This window comes from Pipistrellus hanaki (genome assembly GCF_964339955.1).
Source record: "Pipistrellus hanaki genome assembly, chromosome: 15".
NCBI lineage: Eukaryota > Metazoa > Chordata > Mammalia > Chiroptera > Vespertilionidae > Pipistrellus > Pipistrellus hanaki.
In genome coordinates this window covers 23,319,336-23,340,689 of record NC_140517.1, presented here as the reverse complement: position 1 = coordinate 23,340,689, position 21,354 = coordinate 23,319,336, and the positions used below count along the sequence as shown (strand labels likewise).

The window sequence follows — 21,354 nt, the reverse complement described above, 5'->3', positions numbered from 1 at the left end:
CGCGGGGTTTTGTCCCTCAGTTGTTAAGGGGTTTTTATACATTAAGGTTAGTAATAGTAACCATTTGTTGGTGATATATATTTGCAGATGTTTTACAGTTTGTTGGTTGTCTTTTCATTTTGTGTGAAGTGTTTTGCCAGGCAGTTTTTTTGTTGTTGTTTTTTTAATAGCCAACTTTATTAGTGTGTTGTTGTTGTTGTCCTTGGATTTTGAGTCACAGAAAGCATTTTCTGCACTGGGGTGAAAGAGAATTTACCCAGGTTTTCTTTTAATACTTGTTTGCTTTTATTTATTTGAGACTCCCTGATCCATTGTGTGTGGTGTAATCAATCCATTGGTGTTTATTCTTGTGTGTGGTTTGAAGGATGAATTTAATTTTATCTTTTGCCAAGTGACCGCCCATTTGTCACAGCTGCATTTATTTAAAAGTTCATCTTTGCCCCAGTGATTTGAGACTCTTGAGTCCAATATATTCACCGGGGCTGCCAGCCACAGCCACTGTCACTGAAGTTCTAGACTTGCGGAAGGAAGAAAGTGTTCTGCTCCATTGTTTAATATTACATAGACAGTCTGGGCAAGCTGGCCCAGAGGCCTGCTCAGCACAGGGAGCATTTCAAAGCCAAGTTCCCGGATGCCTGCTGTGGCCCTCCTAAGGGCCTTGTCGCCTCTTCCTACATTTGTAGCTTCAGTGTTATTTCCTAATATGCCCTACTCTAACACCATGTTCTTTGTTTCAGTTTGAGCCCCAGCTACATAGATCTGACTGAGTGTCCCTACATGTGGCCCTACTGCTCCCAGCCCATCTACTATGGAGGAATGCCGACCATCGTCAATGTCACCATCCTCAACGGCATGGGTGTCACAGGAAGAATTATAGATAAGGTGAAATTGCTCTCTGGCTTGTAGTGAACTTGGACCTGGCCCAGACCTTTGTGCCTTAACATTTTCTCTTGAAAATAAAACAGGAAAGGTTCTCGTCGAGTGGCAGGGTATTGGAAGCAGTCATTTATTTCCCCCTAAGTCTTTTATACACAAGTCAGGGATAAATTAGTAAAACCCATTTGTTATTTTTTTACTTTGGCATCTTGAGTTTAGCTTCTAAATCAACTAATTACATATGATCCTTTATCTTTATTATTTCCCACCTATATTTAAAGGCTCACTTGTGAGAATAAGCACAAATGGGTCTTAAGGTCTAGAAAGTATGGTCGTTTTTGAATTTTGTTTTTATCATTTTATTATACTTACTGCATAAACATATCTCAACAGTAAAGGATAGGGAAAGAGAACAGATAAATAACTTTCAGCCCAGCACAGTAACATAGGCATTTAAAAAAAATTTTTTTTTTGCATACCAGCTGGTTTATTTGTTTTTCAATTACCATTTACATTCAGTATTATTTTGTATTAGTTTCAGGTGCACAGCATAGTGGTCATAGCCACTATTTTTTTTTAATACTCTTTTCCAGCTCTTACCTGAAATATTATACATATTTTTTGTTATCATTGTGCACTAGGCAAAAATTTAATTCTTTTTTCAGTTTTAATTATGTTGAAAATACTAAAAATGTATATAAGTACCCATATACTTTATAGTGGTTGTTTAATATTACATAGAACTATGAAGTCATAATTTGCTTACTATTTCCCCCTGCATGAACAAAAAATAGGTGGTTTTCCAATATAAGCATTTCACTGAATATCTTTGTATATGTGATTTCCCTTTCTTCTGAATTATTTCCTTAATGTAAACTCCCTGGGTTGGAATCCAGAGGGCATGAACATTATTATGACTCTTGGTACATACTACCAAATTCTTTCCAAGAGAAGATACATCATCTCAGACTGTAGAGGACGCTGTCTCCACCATGTCTGTGCTGGGTGGTACTTTTTCTCTTTTTTTTTTAATTCCATGAAATTTTTTAAAAAATGGAAAAAAATTTGCATAGCATAAAATTCACCCTTTTAAATTGCATTTTTTAGTGTATTCACAAGTAGTAATGCAATTATCACTACTATATAATTCTAGAACATTTTCATCACCCCCCAAAAAAAACTCTTATTTGCAGTCACTTCCCATTCTCCTTGCCCTTGGCCCCTGGCAACCACTAATACCCTTTCTGTCTCGTTGGGTTTACTATTCTAGATGGTTTATTAGTTTATCTAAATGGCATCCGACAGTTTGTGGTTTCTGGTGACTGGCCTTTCACCTGGCAGGATGTCTTTAAGGTTCATTGGTGTGGCAGCATGTACCAACGCGCCACTCCTTCGTGTGGCTGAATAACAGTCCATTGTGTGGATGGATCTCAGTTTGATTTATGGATATTTGGTTTGGTTCTCTGTGGTTCATCTTTTAACTTTAAATTTATGAGGTCAATAACTCCAGATAATAAACTTGGAAAATGCTAATTCTACTTTTTCTTGTGTGAATTAGCTTTTTATTGCCTTGGCCCATTTTTGTATTGGAATTTAGGTTTTCCCTGTCTATCCAAGTAAGAAGACCTTTGTATCATAGAGAAATTAACCACTGTTGTATTTTATGCAAAAAGTTATACAAATTATTGTTTACTTTTCTTTTTAATGTGAGTGGTGGTTTTATTTTAGGTTGGAAGTTCTGTAAATGTTTTACATTCATTCAGTTGAATTTTGATCTTTTGTTTCAAACATTAGAAACATGTTTCCACAGATATAATTAAAAATTTCAACTTTGTTTTCTACTGACTTTTATGCTCGTTATATGTGTAGCTTTTAAATCTGTGTTAATTTGATATGTGATATAAGAGATAGATGAAAATTAACTTTTTTCTCAATTGCTAACCAGTCATCTCAAGAGCATTTATTAAAAATTCCTCTCCTTCCTCATGATTTGCATGCTGTACCCTATAAATATTTTTCTTCTTTTTCAGATTTTTTTAAATATTCTGACTCATTTGGGGAGTATTGTTACTATCTGGCTTGTGAGGGAAATGAGTAATTGTGGTTAGTTTGAAATATTGGTTATTGAAATTTTGAAATATTAGAATGTTAGAGCTCATTTATGTTTCTTCCAGATGGTCTCTTTTGTTTCCCTTTTCACTTTCCTCATACCTGGAAGAGACTAAAGGGGCAGGCATTCTTTCAGCAAGCCAGCTCTTCCTCTGGGTGTTCCATAAGCTTCACCTCCCCAATCTTTGGCTTCAGATTTTGGGGACAGTTTGAATCCATGTCATTTTATTATTTGGCTCCTTTAAATTAATGTGATTCTTTTTTTTTTTTTTTTTTTAATATTTTTTTTATTGATTTCAGAGAGGAAGGGAGAGAGAGAGAAACATCAATGATGAGAGAGAATCATTGATTGGCTGCCTCCTGCCCATCCCCTACTGGGGATCGAGCCCGCAACCCAGGCATATGCCCTTGATCAGAATTGAACCCAGGACCCTTCAGTCTGGAGGCTGACGCTCTATCCACTGAGCTAAACCAACTAGGGCTAATATGATTCTTTAAGCATACAACTAATTGGATCTAACCTCCAACCTGAGAGTTTTAATTTATTTAAATTCACTACATCTGTACATCAACTTTTATGTGATTGAAATATGTGTCCCTTATTTTTTTTTTAAGGTTGGGGAAAAATTTATCTTTAAAATTGGAGGCTGTCAGAAATAATGGATTCTGTACATTTCTAGTGGGTGATGTTCTAAACATTCCATAGGCTACTTTGGTTATAGATTGCTTAGTGTCTGTATACAAATTTCATTTTGCCTTATTTAAAATATGAAGTATTTCTCAAAAACAGCTGTAGGTAATTTAAGAATTGAGCATTTCACCTTAGCCTTGGCTTGTTTTTCTTCTGCAGCCTGACTGGCAGCCCTATTTGCCACAGAATGGAGACAACATCGAAGTAGCTTTCTCTTACTCCTCGGTGTTATGGCCTTGGTCAGGCTACCTGGCCATTTCCATTTCTGTCACCAAGAAAGCGGCTTCCTGGGAAGGCATTGCGCAGGGGCACGTCATGATCACGGTGGCTTCCCCAGCAGAGGTAGAAGTAAGTGCTTGCAGAGAGGGGCTTGTGTTTCTTAACCTTTCACCTTCGCCTGCCAGGAAGAGGGCGCAGGCTCAATGCCCATGGGCTCAGATTGGAAGCTCAGTTGGTGTGATTAGGCTTGAAGGCCATGATCAGTAATTCCAGGGCCTATAAAGCAGCTGCAGTTTATTGATTTTTACAGAGAGGAAGGGAGAGGGATCGAGAGCTAGAAACATGGATGAGAGAAACATCGATCAGCTGCCTCCTGCACACTCCCCACTGGGGATGTGTCCGCAACCAAGGTACATGCCCTTGATCGGAATCGAACCTGGGACCCTTCAGTCCGCAGGCCGACGCTCTATCCACTGAGCCAAACTGGTTTCGGCAGCAGCTGGAGTTTAAAAGCCAGCTCAGTAATGAGTGATGGTGCCTTCAGTCCTGTTGCTGAGCAACAGCAGATAGGACTATTTCATGCCACATTTCAAGCTCAGAATAATTATAGAAAATATGTGTTCTCTGAAAGGGAATTGGGGGTTAATCCTGTGTAGCTTCAGAAACAAGGTGATTTAAATTTTAAATCTCAAACTCAAGGTCTTGAAGGGAATTAATTGTGATACATGAAGATTCCTTTCTACATTCGTTATTGGAAATTCTTGTATTAAAATTGTTAGGGTTAAAATGCAGTTAGAATCTACTTTTTAAATAAACCCCCAAACCTGAAGTTTTCTTCTGAGCAAAAGGGGCACTTCGAATTTCTTTCTTTTCTTTTTTTTTTCAGTCAAAAAATGGTGCAGAACAGACTTCAACAGTGAAGCTCCCAATTAAGGTGAAGATAATTCCTGCTCCTCCTCGAAGCAAGAGAGTTCTCTGGGACCAGTACCACAACCTCCGCTATCCGCCCGGCTACTTCCCCAGGGATAATCTGCGAATGAAGAATGACCCTTTGGACTGGTAAGCAGCCACCAGACACGACTCTCACTCCCCCATCCCCACCCCCCTCCCGCCGGCCTTTCACAGCAGGACTAGGGGTCACTGTCCCTACAGGAAGCAGATGTCGCTCCTCACTGAACCTGAGTTCCTCGACCCTCAGACTGCAGGTCCTCATCACGGTCTTAGGGCATCCTGTGAATCTCCCTGCAGACTTGCACAACTGTGCAGCAAAAACCTTGGACTCATCCTTAACTGCTCTCTTCCCCTCTGTTGAATCATTCAGCAAATCCTGTTAGTCCTCTTTCCAGACATGTCCTGACTCCTGCCCTGTCTGGCCGCCACCTCCGCTCCTCCCACTTTTGTTCAGGCCATCATCTCTTGCCTGGACAGCATCCGTCACCTCCTGATGAATGGCTGCTACCATTTTTGCTCCCTTAAATCCCTTTGTCTGCTCAGCAGCCCTGTTCACCTAAAAACATAAATTCTATCACGGTTTGCTTAAAACTCCCATGGCTGCCTATTCATACTTCTTCATATGCCAGACTTCCTGATGTGTCCTCGTCAGACCTCCAGGCCCTGCCACTCACAGCCCCTCCAGGACAGCTCGGCTGACCCTGAAAAGGGTGAGCAACAATGATTGAAAATTTGAGGAGGACACTTATAAGGTGTCAGAGCATAACCAGAGCCCTGCATGAGCTCCAAGTGACTTTGAGTTTTTCAGAGTCCATGTATTCTAAATTCTTCCCAGCTACACCAGGCTGGTTCTTTCTTCAACCCTGATCACTGTACTAACTGTTGGGATCTTAGTTCAAGTTCCTTCTTTACCTCTGCTTGCTAAGTGTCCAGAGACACAGGTCAATTCCCGGTGGCGGGGCAGACAGAGAAACCATGAGAAGTTGTGGGTGTATAAGAATGAGTCTTTATTGCAGAAGCCTTTGGTCACATAGGAGGCAGACCCTGTCAGGCTGTGAGGTGGGGAATGGGAGGTAGAATGACCCTGGGTGTTTTTGGGGTCATTTGGGTAGGCGGCTGACGGAGTACACAGTAGGGAAATGAGCACATTGAGAAGGATGAAGGATGGAAAGGTAAGCACTAATAGTGATGTAAGAGTAACTGTTTGTCACTGTCTTAGTTCATTTGCTCTGTGTGGCATGACTCAACATGTCTGCGTTCCCATGCCAAATTTGTCAAATGCTGGTGGTTGCTGACCATGCATATATGCCACCGCTAAAGTGATGCCTCGGTGCATTTCTTCTTTTTAAATATATTTTTATTGATTTCAGAGAGGAAGAGAGAGTTAGGAACATCAGTGATGAGAGAGAAACATCATTGATTGGCTGCCTCCTGCACATCCCCCACAGGAGATCAAGCTCGCAACCTGGGCATGAGCCCTGCCTGGGAATCGAACCAGCGGCCTCTTGGTTCCTGGGTTGATGCTCAACCTCTGAGCTACACCAGCTGGGCAGTGCATTTCTTCTCGTTTTATCCCTTCATGCCTGTGCCTTGAACATGATTTCCTATTACTTCTGCTGGGGATGGAGCTGTGCTCCTGCAGAGGCGACAGGTTCAGGAATTAACCTGTGGCTACCTTTATGACAAGGAGAGATTGATTATTTTAGTGCTGGGGCTTGCTGTTTTTCAGGAATGGCGACCACATCCACACCAATTTCAGGGACATGTACCAACACTTAAGAAGCATGGGCTACTTTGTCGAAGTCCTCGGCTCCCCCTTCACGTGCTTTGACGCTAACCAATATGGTGAGCAACAACGCGGTGCTATCCAGATGTTCTTTCCTCTCTGTGGGGTGCTGGTGAAACGTTTGAAAAGTGAGTTACGGTTTGAATGAGAGGCCAGCAAAGGGAACATGTATGGAGTCTCCTGATCCCAGTGGAAGCACCAAGCAGAGCGGTGCACGTTCCTACTCAGGGGTGATGGTGGTCACGTTCAGCTAAAATGTGATACTGTCAGAATGTACTTTTATTATCTTATTTATTTTTTAATTAAAAGAAGCTCTAGCACTGTATTTGGCTTCTTCTGCAGTAAGGGAAATATCTTTGTGTTAGACATCACAGATAAAACCGAGCCCACTGCTAGCTGGTGTCCATGTACTGCAGGCTCCGATCCTTTCTTTTTCACCCTCTTCTAACGTGGATCGGGAGCTATAAACTAAAATGTTAGAAGCTAGTAACTGCGGCATGGGTGCCAGTAAATCACTGTTTCTGAAACAGTGACACCCTGTCGCCCAGAGGTGAAATTTCTCAGAGCGTGGCATCTTGTCCCTCAGGAACTTTGCTCCTGGTGGACAGTGAAGAGGAGTACTTCCCCGAGGAGGTTGCCAAGCTGCGGCGGGACGTAGACAACGGCCTTTCCATCATTGTCTTCAGTGATTGGTACAACACTTCTGTTATGAGGAAAGTCAAGTTTTACGATGAAAACACAAGGTACTGATATGAGTTGGTATTTGGATAAGAAATTTCACTTTTGGATAAGAAATTAAGTTCTACTTAGCAAATACTTCAAGTGCCTTTTGGCCCATTGGTGGTCTTTTCAGATGTCAGAGGCAGGTTCAGACACTTGGTTAGAGGAAGCTCTCTCTTCACATAGTAGCGATTGATTTCAGGTACTCATTTAAAGGCTTTGTCATTCCTTGTTGATCGTAGATATTTGAGCTTTAAATTTCTGTTTAGTTCTTTTCCATTCTTCTATTGCTCTGTTACTGAATCTGTATGAATTTAAATGCACCAAACCACCTGTTATTTTAAAAAAACATAGTAAATTAGTTATTAATCAAAGATTCCCAAAGTATTATGTATATGTTACTCCTGTAATAAAACTTGAATTTTTTCTTCAGTCTGTGATGAACTTTATAAGCTTGTCATCTCTTTTATTTATTTTAATATATTTTATTGATTTTTTTTTTTTTTTACAGAGAGTAAGGGAGAGGGATAGAGAGTTAGGAACATTGATGAGAGAGAAACATTGATCAGCTGCCTCCTGCACACCTCCTACTGGGGATGTGCCCACAACCAATGTACATGCTCTTGACTGGAATCAAACTTGGGACTTTTCAGTCCGCAGGCTGATGCTCTATCCACTGAGCTAAACCGGTCAGTGCTTGTCATCTCTTTTCCTTCACAGACCCCTCGAGGTCTGGTCTTTATATGCAGTGCCTTTATGTCATGTGGACTGCATTTTATGAAATAAATTTCCTTTGCACACTGGCTGAAGCATTTATGTTATAGTATTGCTCACACCCAGGCATAGTTTCAGCTGCAACAGTAATGTGGCTGGGCTGGATCTGGCAAGTTCAGTTTTGTTATGAGGAGAATAAGTGTATACATAGTGTTTCAGTTCCTTCCTTCTTGGCGCCTCCTTGTCACTTTCACAGGCAGTGGTGGATGCCGGACACCGGGGGAGCCAATATCCCAGCGCTGAATGAACTTCTGTCTGTCTGGAACATGGGGTTCAGCGATGGCCTGTACGAAGGGGATTTTACCCTGGCGAGCCATGACAGTAAGGTTCTGTGTTTGTGTTTGCATAGGGCACATTGCTCTCCTAGAGTTGTTTCAGAGGGAGGTGGTGTAGTTCCTGAAGCAGGGAGGCTCTGTGGAGGGAATGCTTCATTGTCTTCCCAGAGGGCATCTGGAGAGCAGAGTGTTAGCTACTCTAGTTCTGCCCAAATGTTCAAAATGAAATATTTTATGCAAGCACCTCTAGTTTTAGTGCCACCTGTAAGGTGCTCTATATCCTGTATTTTCCCAAATAGGGAATGAATACCTCATAGGTTCCTGGTTATTTATACCATTCTGTTTATGACATAACTTTGCAAATCTCATGTAAGACATTTCCCCATAGATTAGTTTTGCGAGCTAGTTTCTAGAACATTATATTTTTATATATATAAAAAAAGCTTTTTCTTAGAGAGAGGAAGGCAGAAGGAGAGATAGAAACATCAATGCTGAGAGAGAATCATGGATCGGCTGCCTCCCACATGCACCCCACTGGGGATCAAGCCCGCACCCTAGGCATATATATGCCCTGACCACGAATCAAACCTTGACCTCCTGGCTCATGGGTTAATACCGTACTCAACCACTGAGCACACCAGCTGGACTAGAACAATATGTTGAGCACTATGGTTACTGATTCTGCTCATCCTGTTTTAGTTGTTTCAAGTCTATGACAACTCTGACTTCTGAAATCAATTCAGAAACTTTATATTAATAGTTTGTTTTTTCAGTTCAATTTTAAGGTCATTCCTTTTAGTTTAAGTATCACCAGGCAATGATAGCAGTTCTCCTAAGATTAACAACAAGTTTAGAAAACATATATTGTCTAAAGAATGCATTTTAGGTAAGTGAACAGCTGTTAATGTTCCATGTTTCTTTGTTCTGATAACTTTGAACAACTATTTTCTAGTGTATTATGCATCAGGATGCAGCATCGCTAAATTTCCAGAAGATGGCATAGTGATAACACACACTTTTAAAGACCAAGGTAAAGAATGCTATTCACATGCTCTTTGGTTTCCTTCTTTTTCTATTTTAATTAACAGTTTTATTGCATATAACTTACCCTTTTAAAGTGTACAATTCAGTGATTTTTAGTGTATTAACACAATTGTACATTCATCACCATTACTACTTCCAGAATATTTTCATCACCCCAGAAAGAAATCCCCATACCCATTAGCAGTTTTGTTTTTATAATTTATTATTTTGTGTGGTACCTACTTTAAGCAAGACTTCTGGGTAGAGGCTCTGGGAGATGCAAAGATGTAATAAGACAGCCTCTTGCTGATAATTTGAATATATGTGTATACTGACTATTACAAAAAAATTGAATTTCCCATAGGAGAGGGGCTGTTGACTATTTGTAGATTTTTTTTTAAATATATTTTATTGCTTTTTTACAGAGAGGAAGAAAGAGGGATAGAGAGTTAGAAACTTCGATGAGAGGGAATCATCAACCAGCTGCCTCTTGCACACCCCCTACTGGGGATGTACCCACAACCAAGGTACATTCCCTTGACCGGAATCGAACCTAGGACCTTTCAGTCCGCAGGTCGATGCTCTATCCACTGAGCCAAACCAGTCTCTGCTATTTGTAGATATTCTTTAGAACTACTTTTAAAGTTGCTTAAAATTTTTGTTACTATTTATAAAGCATTCTGTTTCCATGATTGCCAGATTACTGAAATTTAGAAAAATGTTGACCATGTTTTGATGTTTTTAACTGTATGAAGGTAAAGAATATTAATTACAGGATCTTACAATTCCCTTAAGAATTTGAAGAGAAAAACAGTCTTCTTTTTCAGTTTTCTTTCTTTTATATTTTCCTGAACCCAGAAAAAGATAATGCTCATATATATTATTAGCTACACTGTGCCAGGCCCCATTTTACATGCTTTTCGTGTTTTATTTTTTGCAACAACTCTATGCACTCTCATTAAAACACCCTTTTCAGGAGAGAACAGGCAGGGTAAATGCATCTAAGGCCACAGTGAGAGTTAAGTGGCCGAGACTCAGGATCTGAACACATTCTGGCTCCTGAGAATACATGATTCACAGTAACTGCCCTCTGAAATAATTCCAGTATTACCATACTAGACCCCCACCCAGTTTCCTGAAAGCTAATTGTGACCCATTTATTATTCTCATAGCATCCGGTTTTATGTGCAGAGTGACATATATCCATCTCCACAAAAGTGACATATATCCATGTCCACATGTTCTCTCTCAATGGAGATGTGCCTGTATTACCTGTTTACTGTTATCTAGAAGTTACTACAATAGAATAATCACAACATCTCCACAAACTTTAAAACTACATCCCCTACTAAGTCTCAGTTAATTTTATAATCTACTTAGGAGGCTGGGGGAAGGTCCAATGGGGGGCGGGGGGGGGGGGGGAGAGACATATATACTATTTATAATATTTTAAACAATAGAAAAAATGGAAAAAAGTGCTTTTGCTATAGGTAATCCATAATTAAAGCAAACCAAATAGATATATTGTATTAACAAAAAAGTAATAATCTACTTATTATGATACCAGTGTTTCTGATCTCTTCCACTCCAAGACCTAGGAATTATAATTTTACGTGCCTCAGGCATAAAACAGCTCTGGCCACCGACACAAACATCAAGCAAGGATGAACGAAGGCCTGTACATCTGCTTTGCCCCTGATTGATATAAGAGCAACACCACCAGTCAGGTGTCTCCTTGCCCATTGCCAGGGGAGTTCAAGTTTGTTTCTTTAATTGTAGCCAGGCATCACCAAAGAAGGCAAATGCCGCAGTTCCCTCACTTTAGGATCTGAAACACTGTGTTAGTGCCCTGAGCATACCGGGGGAGCAGAGAGGGGCCAGAGCAACCTGGACTGCCTTGACCTTCCCAAAGGCAAGAAGCCATCTACTTGCCCTGGTGTCCGGCAGTCCTCCTACAGCCCTGCACTCCAATCTCTCTCACCTCGGCCAAGAGTTTGAGACTATTCTGAGCCCCACAGGACAGGCTTATGGAAATTTATAGGAAGGATTCATTTTCTCATGCAAGTTGATATTTTTTTAAATTCCAGAATGGAAAACCCCTTTATTGTAAAGTTGGCCATTTTCTGTAATTGGAAGTTAGGAACAATTTTATTAGTTGAAAATGATGAGAAGGCAGGAAGTATTTCTCACTCATCTTATTTGCAACTGCAAGGTAAAATTTATTTTTGATTACCGAAGGGCTTTTTCCCTTCATCCAGGCAAGATCAATCAATAGGTCTGTGTTCATAGGGTTATATTTTAACTTTAAGCTCATAAATAATCATGTCTCCCAGTCACTTGGCACAGTTTACCATGGGTTAGTGATTCTTTCTGAAATCAACTTCTCACAGGGCAGTGTCATTTCTGGTAGGGGTCAAACAGGGATGACAGCAGTGGTCTTGTGGCCAGCTAGCTGCTAGTGCCTTGTTTTGTTGGGAGAAGAATCAAAAGTAGATTTAAAGGTATGTACTTCATTTTGGGGTTCTGGTGACCTGAAAATAAAAATTGCCTTGAAATCCTTTTTAAGGGGACTTTTATCTTCACACAGGCTTTAAGTTGAATAATCTTTTGGACCCAAAAGGAATTTGAAAATCTGGGTTATGCTGGATCACAAAGGATCTTATTGTGAGAAACAAAACTGGGTGAAACCCGGAGGCCACACAATACACACACACACACACACACACACACACACACACACACACACGTCTCACCTGTTGTACTGTGCTGTCTCCCTCTCCCTCAAGAACTCCTTGCTGTCTCCCACTCAGTTCCTAGTGGGATTACACACAGAGAGCAGGAAATGCTGCGCTTTTGTAGCCACAGACATTTTCGATGTTACCAGCATGGTAAATACTGGCTTTTGATGAAGATGTGCGTCATCTAGTGCCAGGGAATGTGTTTGCTTCAGGGCTAGAGATTCCTAGATTATGCAGTGATGTCACTGGCAGTTGCTGCCTGCGGCATTTTATGCATTTTTTACTTTTTGATTCATTAAACATTGTAAATTGTGCCATCTGTTTGGGCAGAGATAAGAAGGCTCTGCTCTGAAACATTTGTATTTATGGATTAATATAACAAATATCTTAAATCTAAATTTAAAATATTGTGGGCATATATTTTTTAATTAGTTATGTTTGTCCTAGCTTTCAATAGTAAGACATGAAACTGGATATCAGTATCTGACAATGTCTATAGATGTATCTATAACTGCCTGGCCAGCTACCCCGAGTGGATGTGGTCCAAGGACATAAGCCTTTCAGCATGATAAGACAGGACAAAAGTTTGTGCTTTTAATATAAAAAGGGAAAAGTGAAATTTTTCAAATTATAAATACTATTACCACCATTTCAAGTGAAAATGAAGGAGGATGAATATGGATAATATAGGTGTCCTCAAAAATGTATACACTGCTGTGATTGAAGAGTGGGTTTTGCTCTGATTTCTTTGTCACATGTCAAGTTAAGTGGCAACTGGAAAATAATTTATTCTCAATAAGTTTTTTCATTGCTGTTTTTGTTGTGTTGTTTCAGGATTGGAGGTTTTAAAGCAGGAAACAGCAGTTGTTGAAAATGTCCCCATTTTGGGGCTTTATCAGATTCCAGTTGAGGGTGGAGGCCGGATTGTCTTGTACGGAGACTCCAATTGCTTAGATGACAGTCACCGACAAAAGGGTGAGAATTGGTGGTGTGGCTGAAAAGTAGATTGTGTTTCATGATTTTGATATTCAAATCTTTCTCTTTCTTGTCCCTGGAAAAGCACAGATGAGATGCTGCTAAATTAACAGAAACCTGCTCATGAGAGACAGGTGCAGTTGGCGAAGTTCCTGCTGCTTTGATTGCTTGGACTATTTTAATCCTATATAATAAAGAGGTGATATGCAAATTGACCATCACACCCTCACACAAGATGGCCACCACAAGATGGTTGGCAGGGGAGGAAAGTTGGGGGTGACAAGGCCTGTAGGGGCGGGGGAGGGCAGTTGGGGAAATCAGGCCTGCAGGGGAAGGAGGGCAGTTAGGGGCAACCAGGCTGGCAGGGGAGGGCAGTTGGGGAGATCAGGCCTGCAGGGGAGGGCAGTTGGGGGTGATCAGGCCCGCAGGAGAGGGCAGTTGGGGGTGATCAGGCCTGCAGGAAAGGGCAGTTGGGGGCAATCAGGCCAGCAGGGGAGCAGTTAGGTATCAATCAGGCCGGCAGGAGAGTGGTTAGGGGTGATCAGGCTGGCAGGCAGAAGTGGTTAGGGGCAATCAGGCAGGCAGGCAGGCAGGCGAGCAGTTGGGAGCCAGCAGTCTCAGGTTGTGAGAGGGATGTCCGACTGCTGGTTTAGATCCTATCCCCTACAGGGGGGTGCAGGCCATTCTGAGGGATGAATTTCATGCACCAGGGCACAAAATTTGTGCACCAGGCCTCTAGTAAGTATATAAGTCTGGGTGCATTTAATAAGCAAAATGATACTCATTTACTGCCTCCACTGCCTTCCCCTCCTTGTCCATTGTCCTGGGTCCAGTAGGTGCCAAGACCACTGAGTTTCAGTGGAGAGACCCTTTGCTGGCTTACCTGGCCTGCCCTACCGGCTCCCCCTCTGGGGTCTGTACGTTAATGGCACTACCATACAGGTGCCCCTCTCGGATCGGACCCACTTTTCCTGGAGGGCCAGCACTTGGTTCTCCTCCAAACCAGGTCGTTTTGGCTGTTAAGAGTCGTCACCAGTGGGGAGTGTTGGGTTCATTAGCAGGTGTGTGGTTTGAGGGCAGCAGCCAGGGAGTGATCCTTAGTAACCCTCCTCTTATTCAGCATCTCTCTATGCTTCCTCCAAATGTGGGGGTTTCGAGCTTGAACAGTTTATTTTCCTCTTTTTGTAAAGGAGGAAGAGAAATGATGAAAATGTTATATCTTTTTGCCTGGTGGGATGATGACAAAACCAAGATTAAAACCTAATCTTCTAACTGGAAAACTGGGTGGAGGGAAGGGTGAGGGGTTACACTGTCACACTGGCGAACAGGGAACAGGCTTAGCCGGGAAGAATGGGGCAACAAGGGCATGAAATGGGAGTTGTATGGTACACTTCTCCTCTGACTTAAAATTGAAGTTGACTAAATTCTTAGCATTTTATGTAAATCCTTAGAATCAGATTGGTCTTGTTAAAAATCAAAAGTGAAGATTAGAGTCGCAGTTAAAAGAAGATTAATGTTTTATTTCCACAGAGATCTTTTTTAAGACCTGAGATCTCCTGGTATGACTTTATTAAAATGTTCAAGGCCTGGGAGAACTGTCCTGGTCTTTACACTTCAGAAGGGAGCGTAGAGGAGCCTCTGGGCTTTGAGCACTCCACCAGAAGAGCTCTCAGTGGGAGAAGTGCTTCCTGGGTGGGTCATCTCGTGAGTCTAGTCTGGTCAGGCTGGTGTTATGGGATTTGAAGTGGCCGCTGTGGGGAGTACAGTGCGGAAGTGGTGATCGCAGGAGTAGAGACAGCAGTGTCTCAGTCTCCGGATAGACAGGGGCCATCCCGATGGCTCTGATGGGATGGTGGTCACAGCCCAGCACCTAGACTCCCTGTGGTGTCTCCCAGAATCACTGAGCATTTTCTGCTCTTAAACTTGATGGTTTGGGCCCACTGACTCATAGTGCAGTCTCCAAACCCACGTCCCTGTGGAGTGCACAGGTGGTGCTAGCTCTGCCCTCACAATCAGGGTCCTTCTCCCAGGACAGCCTCAGGCACTGACAAGTTTCAGTATTCTATTCTCCTCTCTTCTTGCCCTGAGCCCGGACTGGGTGGTTCTTCTCTCAGTGGGTGTCATGTGGTCTCGCCATCCCTGAAAGAGCTGTGTTCTGTCCTCGTGGTGAGGGCCCGGAGCCCAGTGCTGCTCTGTTTGTCCAGCCAGTGCCCATTGTTGCTGCCCTGCCCACAGCTAGGTCTTGTTTCTTGCTGTCCTCTGTGGCTGGTGCTGGCCTTGGAGAATGCACATTTCTCAAGTATAAGGCTTATTCTGATCTAATCTTCTCCTCTCTCATTCCCCACCCCCTCATTTTGAGGGCTTTTATTTTCCTGTAGAAATTCTTTTTAAAAAAAAATCTAATTCCTAAGCAGTATGTTTATTGAACCCACAGACTGCTTTTGGCTCCTGGATGCCCTCCTTCAGTACACGTCGTATGGGGTGACACCTCCCAGCCTCAGTCATTCTGGGAACCGGCAGCGCCCTCCCAGCGGGGCGGGCTCCACCCCTCCAGAGAGAATGGAAGGTGAGTGGGCTGGCAGGTGCTCAGTGCGGGGGATTGCGTGAAGCTTGGCTCAGGCTGTTTCAGGAAATAGCCATGCCTGCCAGAAAATGGAGACAGTTAGAGGTGCCTCTGGTTGTTTTTCCTAACAACTGTGGAAGGAGTAGGGACCAGTAGCTCTAGCCTGCGGACAGGGTCATTCTCCTGTGAACAGAAGGGACATGGACGGAGGCCCTCAGGTGCCAGTGCTTTCCCATGCTCACTCCTGGGTCCTCCCAGTGCTCCAAGTTGATGTTTATCATCCCACTCTCACAGACAAAGATCCTGGCTCCTCCCCAGGGAGGAACAGCCAACCTTTTTTTTGTTTTGTTTTGTTTTTTATTGATTTCAGAAAAGATGGGAGGAAAGAAAGAGAAAACATCAATAATGAGAGAGAATCATCGGTCAGCTGCCTCCTACACACTCCACACTGGGGATCGAGCCCACAACCCGGGCATGTGTCTTAACCAGGAATCAAACCGTGACCTCCTGGTTCATAGGTTGACGGTCAACCACTGAACCACGCCAGTCAGGCAACAGCCAGTGTTTTTGAGCACTCCCTAGGTAGCAGGCACCCGGGCTAGGATGCTTTACAGATTCCCTCACTGGGTCCTCCCAGAACCCTGTGAAAATAGATAGTATTCTTTCCAGTTCACCAGTGAAGAAACAGGAGCTGAGGTAATTCAACTAACTGCCCGAGGCCACCAGTGGTTATGCAGTGGAGCCTGAAGAGAAGGTTCCGTGGGACCTGCGGCCTCGCCCGCGTGGTGTACAGCAGGCAGGGCTGATCTGCGTGCTCTCGTGGCCCGAATGTTGTGATCCTCGCAGCGCTGTCCACAGAAGTGCAGTGTGAGCCACAGGCATAATTCTGAATTTCCCAGTGGCCACATTAAAAAGGTAAAAGGAAACAGGTGAAATTCACTTTAATAAAATACTTTAGCCTAGTACACCACGGTATTATTTAAATACGTGACACCCCATTTCAGTTGCTCAATAGCCATATATCGCCAGTGGCTACAGTATTGGATAAAAGTGGTTTTGAACTTTGAAGATGCAGATTTTTTTGGCCTGAAAATTAAATACTTCACAAGAGAAATAATTTTCTGTGAAGAGTATCTGTAGGTTAGATTCCTCAAGTATAGCCTGGTACATGTAATTAGTTAGTAAAGGTTGCTCAGCCACTGCAAGCATACCGCATGGCCACTTTAAGGGAGCAGCAGTTCTGTTTACTTTCCTTCACAATGAGCACACATCACTGGGTGCCCCCCGTCAGGTCTTCCTTCTGAAGCACCTGGAAGACAGGTTAACAGAGCACACAGTGGGCACGTTGGCAGGAAAGCAGACAGATAAGTAATGAAGCTTCCTTTTTCCCCTGGCATTTTCATAACATCGATCGGTTCCTGCTGTCGGTTGATGCCGCCTAGGAAACCACCTGCACCGGTATTCCAAGGTCCTGGAGGCCCGTTTGGGAGGCCCGGAGCCTCGGGCTCTGCCCGCCTGCCCACACCTGTCATGGGCCAAGCCACAGCCTTTAAATGAGACAGCTCCCAGGTTAGTGTCTTCCTGTGCTTTTCCACCCCTTCTGCAGGATTTGTGATTCATTACCTTTATTAAAATAAGAGAATGGAATTTTCCTGGCATTTTTGTCAAATCTTCTTGCTTGTTGCTTCATGGTAGTTATTTAAATTAGTGACCTTTAGAATTGTGCTCTCTGGTGGTATTCTGCATAAAGAAGTACTTTGGGTAATTAACATTTCCTTAGTTTGGTCAATTCTTGCTCTAAAAGCTGTGATCCGGTAGTGATTTAACTTGAACAGAAGCTCTGGGTTTGGGGTTCAGGGTTGAGTCCTCCCTGTTTGCAATGTTGATTCTGAAATACAGAGCGGTCCTTTCTTTTGTCATGCCCAAGGGGCTGGGCCTGCTTGTGGTATATGGGTCCTTGGTTGTAGCTTGGCTGAATGTGCATCTGTGCCATTCTCCCTGTGCCTGGTAAACAGGGTCATTGTGGGTACACTTCTGTGTGTGATGCACAGACATTGATCTGCCCGCTTCTCTATTTTACTATCGAACTTGACCTTGCGTCATTTCTTTTCGGAGTTATCCATGGACAGTATGAGTTATCCATGGACAGTATCTTGCTCTGTCAACGAGAATAGGGCTTTTCCTGACTGAGGATCCCGGCATAGGGAAACAGGACATGGGTATTCCTCCCCCTCCCTCTCCTTTGAGGGGTTCTGCGAGAAATGGTCTTCCCCTGACAGGCAGCACACCGCAGGCTCACTAGATCTCCCCCACACCCTTCAGGCAGCTTTGCCCTCTAGGGTGGCTTCTGCCTTCTCTCACCCACCAGGCTGCCCACTTGGCTGGGTCTCGGTATAGACAGATGTTGGTGCGGATAGGGGTCTTGTGGCAGGGGACAGAGGACCACCATCTATGCTTCAAGCTACCAAAAGGAGGCCGCCTGCACAAGGCCCTGGGGCCGCCTCTGCTCTCCTGCTGTCATGAGCAGCAGCACGGTTCAGCACTCACTGACCATATGGCCTTGCTAAGCGTGCTCCATCGAAAACAGTGGGATGATAGCATCATCACCTTGTGTTCCCATCAGCAATTTTCCTTCTGAAGCTGTAATTACTGGTACTTTTCCATTCTAGTTAGCACCCTGTCATTTAAAATTTTCTGAAAAGATTCCATTTTTACATGTCATCTATTTATAACGTATCATTATCTAGCATTCTGACCAGACTTTTAATTCCAGCTGTGATCAGCAATTCATAATCATTGGACAGTTGTTGGCTAAAGTTCCCAGAACCCAATTATTCTTCATGATGCTGGTCAGGGCTCTGAGAAACGGATAACAACACCCTTAGTCTCTGCCCATCCATCAACGCCAACCTGGCCCATCAAGGGTGCCAGTAATGTGCAGCTCCTAGAATGTGATTTTCACCTCTCGCTCAGGAATTCCTTCCTCACACACTCACAAGGCTTCACCTTTAGCTCACATTTCGCATCTTGTTGAATATTAGTCTCAGTCCTCAGAGACCTAGACCTGCATTGAGTCTCCGAAGAGATTTGGATAATGTCAGACAGCTGCCCAGAGCCCTTGGAAGGCCAGTGTCCATTGTCAATGCCGAGTGCCTGTTTCAGGTCCATCTCTGAAACGTAAGCTCTTTTCTCTGTGTCTTTGCTGAGCATAGGGGTTCTCTAAGATCTGTGGCATGCGTGTCACACCCACTGGGAGCTCCCTCCTTCAGAAGACTGTAAAATTCTCAATGGTAGCGTTGTGTACTGTTACCACAGTTGCATAACTATAAAGTGCCATCACCAGATAATTAAATTCCAGAACAGGATGTTACCAATGAGAATTAAAATACAGCCCCATGTATATTCAGCTACAGAGTCATAAAGCTTAAATGTCATCGACTCTATAACTTAACACTGTCAGTTTAATTTTCAGACTGATTGAGCCTGAAGTGAAAAGTTAAATCATACAAAGCAGAAAGGTTGTAATACTCATTTGCATTTTCCAGGCAGCCGCCCTGCTGGAAGTACACGATAGTAGTTTATCTCTTTCCTATACAGAAACCCTTTCCACAGACCTAGTGTCTGCAGCTTCTGCTGACCTCACCTTGATTGCTGATAGAACTGAACATCTTTGCTTTTACTTGGCCAAAGAAAGGGAATGAATAAGCAGCAGAAAAGTAGGAATTCATAATTTGTGAACATATTTCATTCTGTCCTCACTTTGGCCAGAACAGCCTTCACATCTTTCTGATTGCACTCTTTGCTCTTATATCTGGGTGTCCTCCCAAGCTCTCTACTGCTCTTGGCAGCATGTCAGCCTCTCTGTGCTTCAGGTATGAGTTATATTGGCCTGAACAAGTTCTGATCTCGGAATTAATAGTAGCGCTGCTGTAACGAATCCAGCACATTTCACAGCCCGTGTTTCCTTTCCTCACTGTCCTGGTCCAGGGGCAAGGCAGGTGCTCTCCCCATTCGCCTCTCTCAACTCCTGGGTACCTGTGTCTGCCTTCCTCTCCCTCCTGATGGTGGTGCCCTTGAAAGGAGAGAGAGTTTGGCTCCGGCACCAGTGTAGTCATCTTTGCTGCGTTGGTTTGCATTCATCTGAAAGTAGCTCCCACCTTCAGTGTCTTGTGGCAGAGACCTTCGGTGCCTGTAGTCCTGCCTATGGCCACAAAGCCCTGGTTTAGCACCTGCCCCCTACGAGCACCTTTCAGAGGTTAACATGGTGCTTCCTCTCCCAGTGCTCTGAATTTCCCAGGCTGCAGTGTTATCAACCCAGCAGAAACACTCCCTGCTCAGATATGAAAACCTCATGGGTATGGACTTGATTTTGACATTTCTGTCTCAACCTGGAAGTTGTCTCTATAGTTGTTACGCAGTTGCATTGAGGTTGATGTAGAAGGACATCATTTCAAATTTCTCTTTAAATCACTTTTTGTTTCTTAAGTATTGGGTAAGCTTCCTAGGGTAGTACAGTTGCTTATTTTTATTTTGTTTTAATCCATTTTCCTGAAGTAATCTTTGGAAACATCAGAAGCTACTCTCCATCGACCTGGACAAAGTGGTGTTACCCAACTTTCGATCGAATCGCCCTCAAGTGAGGCCCTTGTCTCCCGGAGAAAGTGGTGCCTGGGACATTCCTGGAGGTCAGTTCTCAGGTGCTTCCTCACTGTGCTGTCACACTCAGCTGTTCAAAGGCTCTCCCTCCAGACGGTGGGCTGGATGGCTCCCGTCTTTGCCTTCTTGAGAGCTATGGTGGTACGAATCAATAAGGCCATAAGCAGGCCTAAGAAAGTAGCACACTATCCTCTCTCTCAGAAAATTCTACCATGGATTTTCAGATTTGAATTTCTTTTATGACTGTTCAGTATTACACTTGAAATTTTTCCAACAGAGTAACTTGCAGATTCTTATTCAGGTTCTACCAACAAAATATACCGAGGGGATGGCTGTCATTAACTGTTTTTGTTGTTGTTGTTGTTGTTCAAGCCAGCAGCTATAGCCACCTTGGCCCCTGAGCCCTCAGCCCAGAGGTCTCCACCAATTCTCTGCCCTTCTCCACCTAGATCAGACCTCACTGGGTCTGATCTGATTTTGTCCCCTCACCCTAAGTGACATCCGTGTACCCACTACAGATGATGGCTTTGGCCTGACTTGTCTGTCTGGAGCAGGTTCTCCCTTACCTGGGACAATTGGTACCAAGTCACTTCGGCAGTGAGCAGGTGGCATTCTTGCTCTGGAAACGCCTGTGCTCGCTCCTCCAGCAGTTTACCTCTCCCACGCGGGGTTTCTTCTGGTTCCAGGGATTGGCCAGAAATTCTGGAGATCCGAAAGGGGCACCACAGCTCATTCAGTTCAACTCCGGGAGCTTTGTGTGGCGATGCCAAGCCTCAGAGGGCCTTGCCTGCAGGTCCTCGGATGCACTGAAGACAGTCATTTTGAACCCCAGCATTCCCGAGTTATGGAGTCATTCTAACTATAATGCGAGGGTTCTCAGTGGCCACTCTTAGTTTCTGACCACGTGTCCCATCTGTGCAAGGCTTTCCCAAGAGGCTGGGCCACAGCCAGCCATCCTTAACGTCCTGCCTGGCCTCCTCTCTCTTCCTTCCACTCAG

The 21,354-nt window shown here is 43.6% G+C and overlaps 1 protein-coding gene across 1 annotated transcript in view; it reads left to right on the top strand.

The window, feature by feature from the left end:
• The window catches only part of MBTPS1 (membrane bound transcription factor peptidase, site 1), a 57,437-nt gene that overhangs the window by 34,794 nt on the left and 1,289 nt on the right, over positions 1–21,354 (top strand). The window contains exons 12-22 of the mRNA XM_084905555.1: positions 738–882; positions 3,836–4,024; positions 4,782–4,954; positions 6,576–6,691; positions 7,219–7,375; positions 8,323–8,447; positions 9,354–9,431; positions 12,997–13,137; positions 15,572–15,703; positions 17,143–17,269; positions 20,255–20,385. Coding sequence (XP_084761681.1) covers positions 738–882; positions 3,836–4,024; positions 4,782–4,954; positions 6,576–6,691; positions 7,219–7,375; positions 8,323–8,447; positions 9,354–9,431; positions 12,997–13,137; positions 15,572–15,703; positions 17,143–17,269; positions 20,255–20,385 — 1,514 coding nt within the window. The remainder of the gene's footprint in view (positions 1–737; positions 883–3,835; positions 4,025–4,781; positions 4,955–6,575; positions 6,692–7,218; positions 7,376–8,322; positions 8,448–9,353; positions 9,432–12,996; positions 13,138–15,571; positions 15,704–17,142; positions 17,270–20,254; positions 20,386–21,354) is intronic.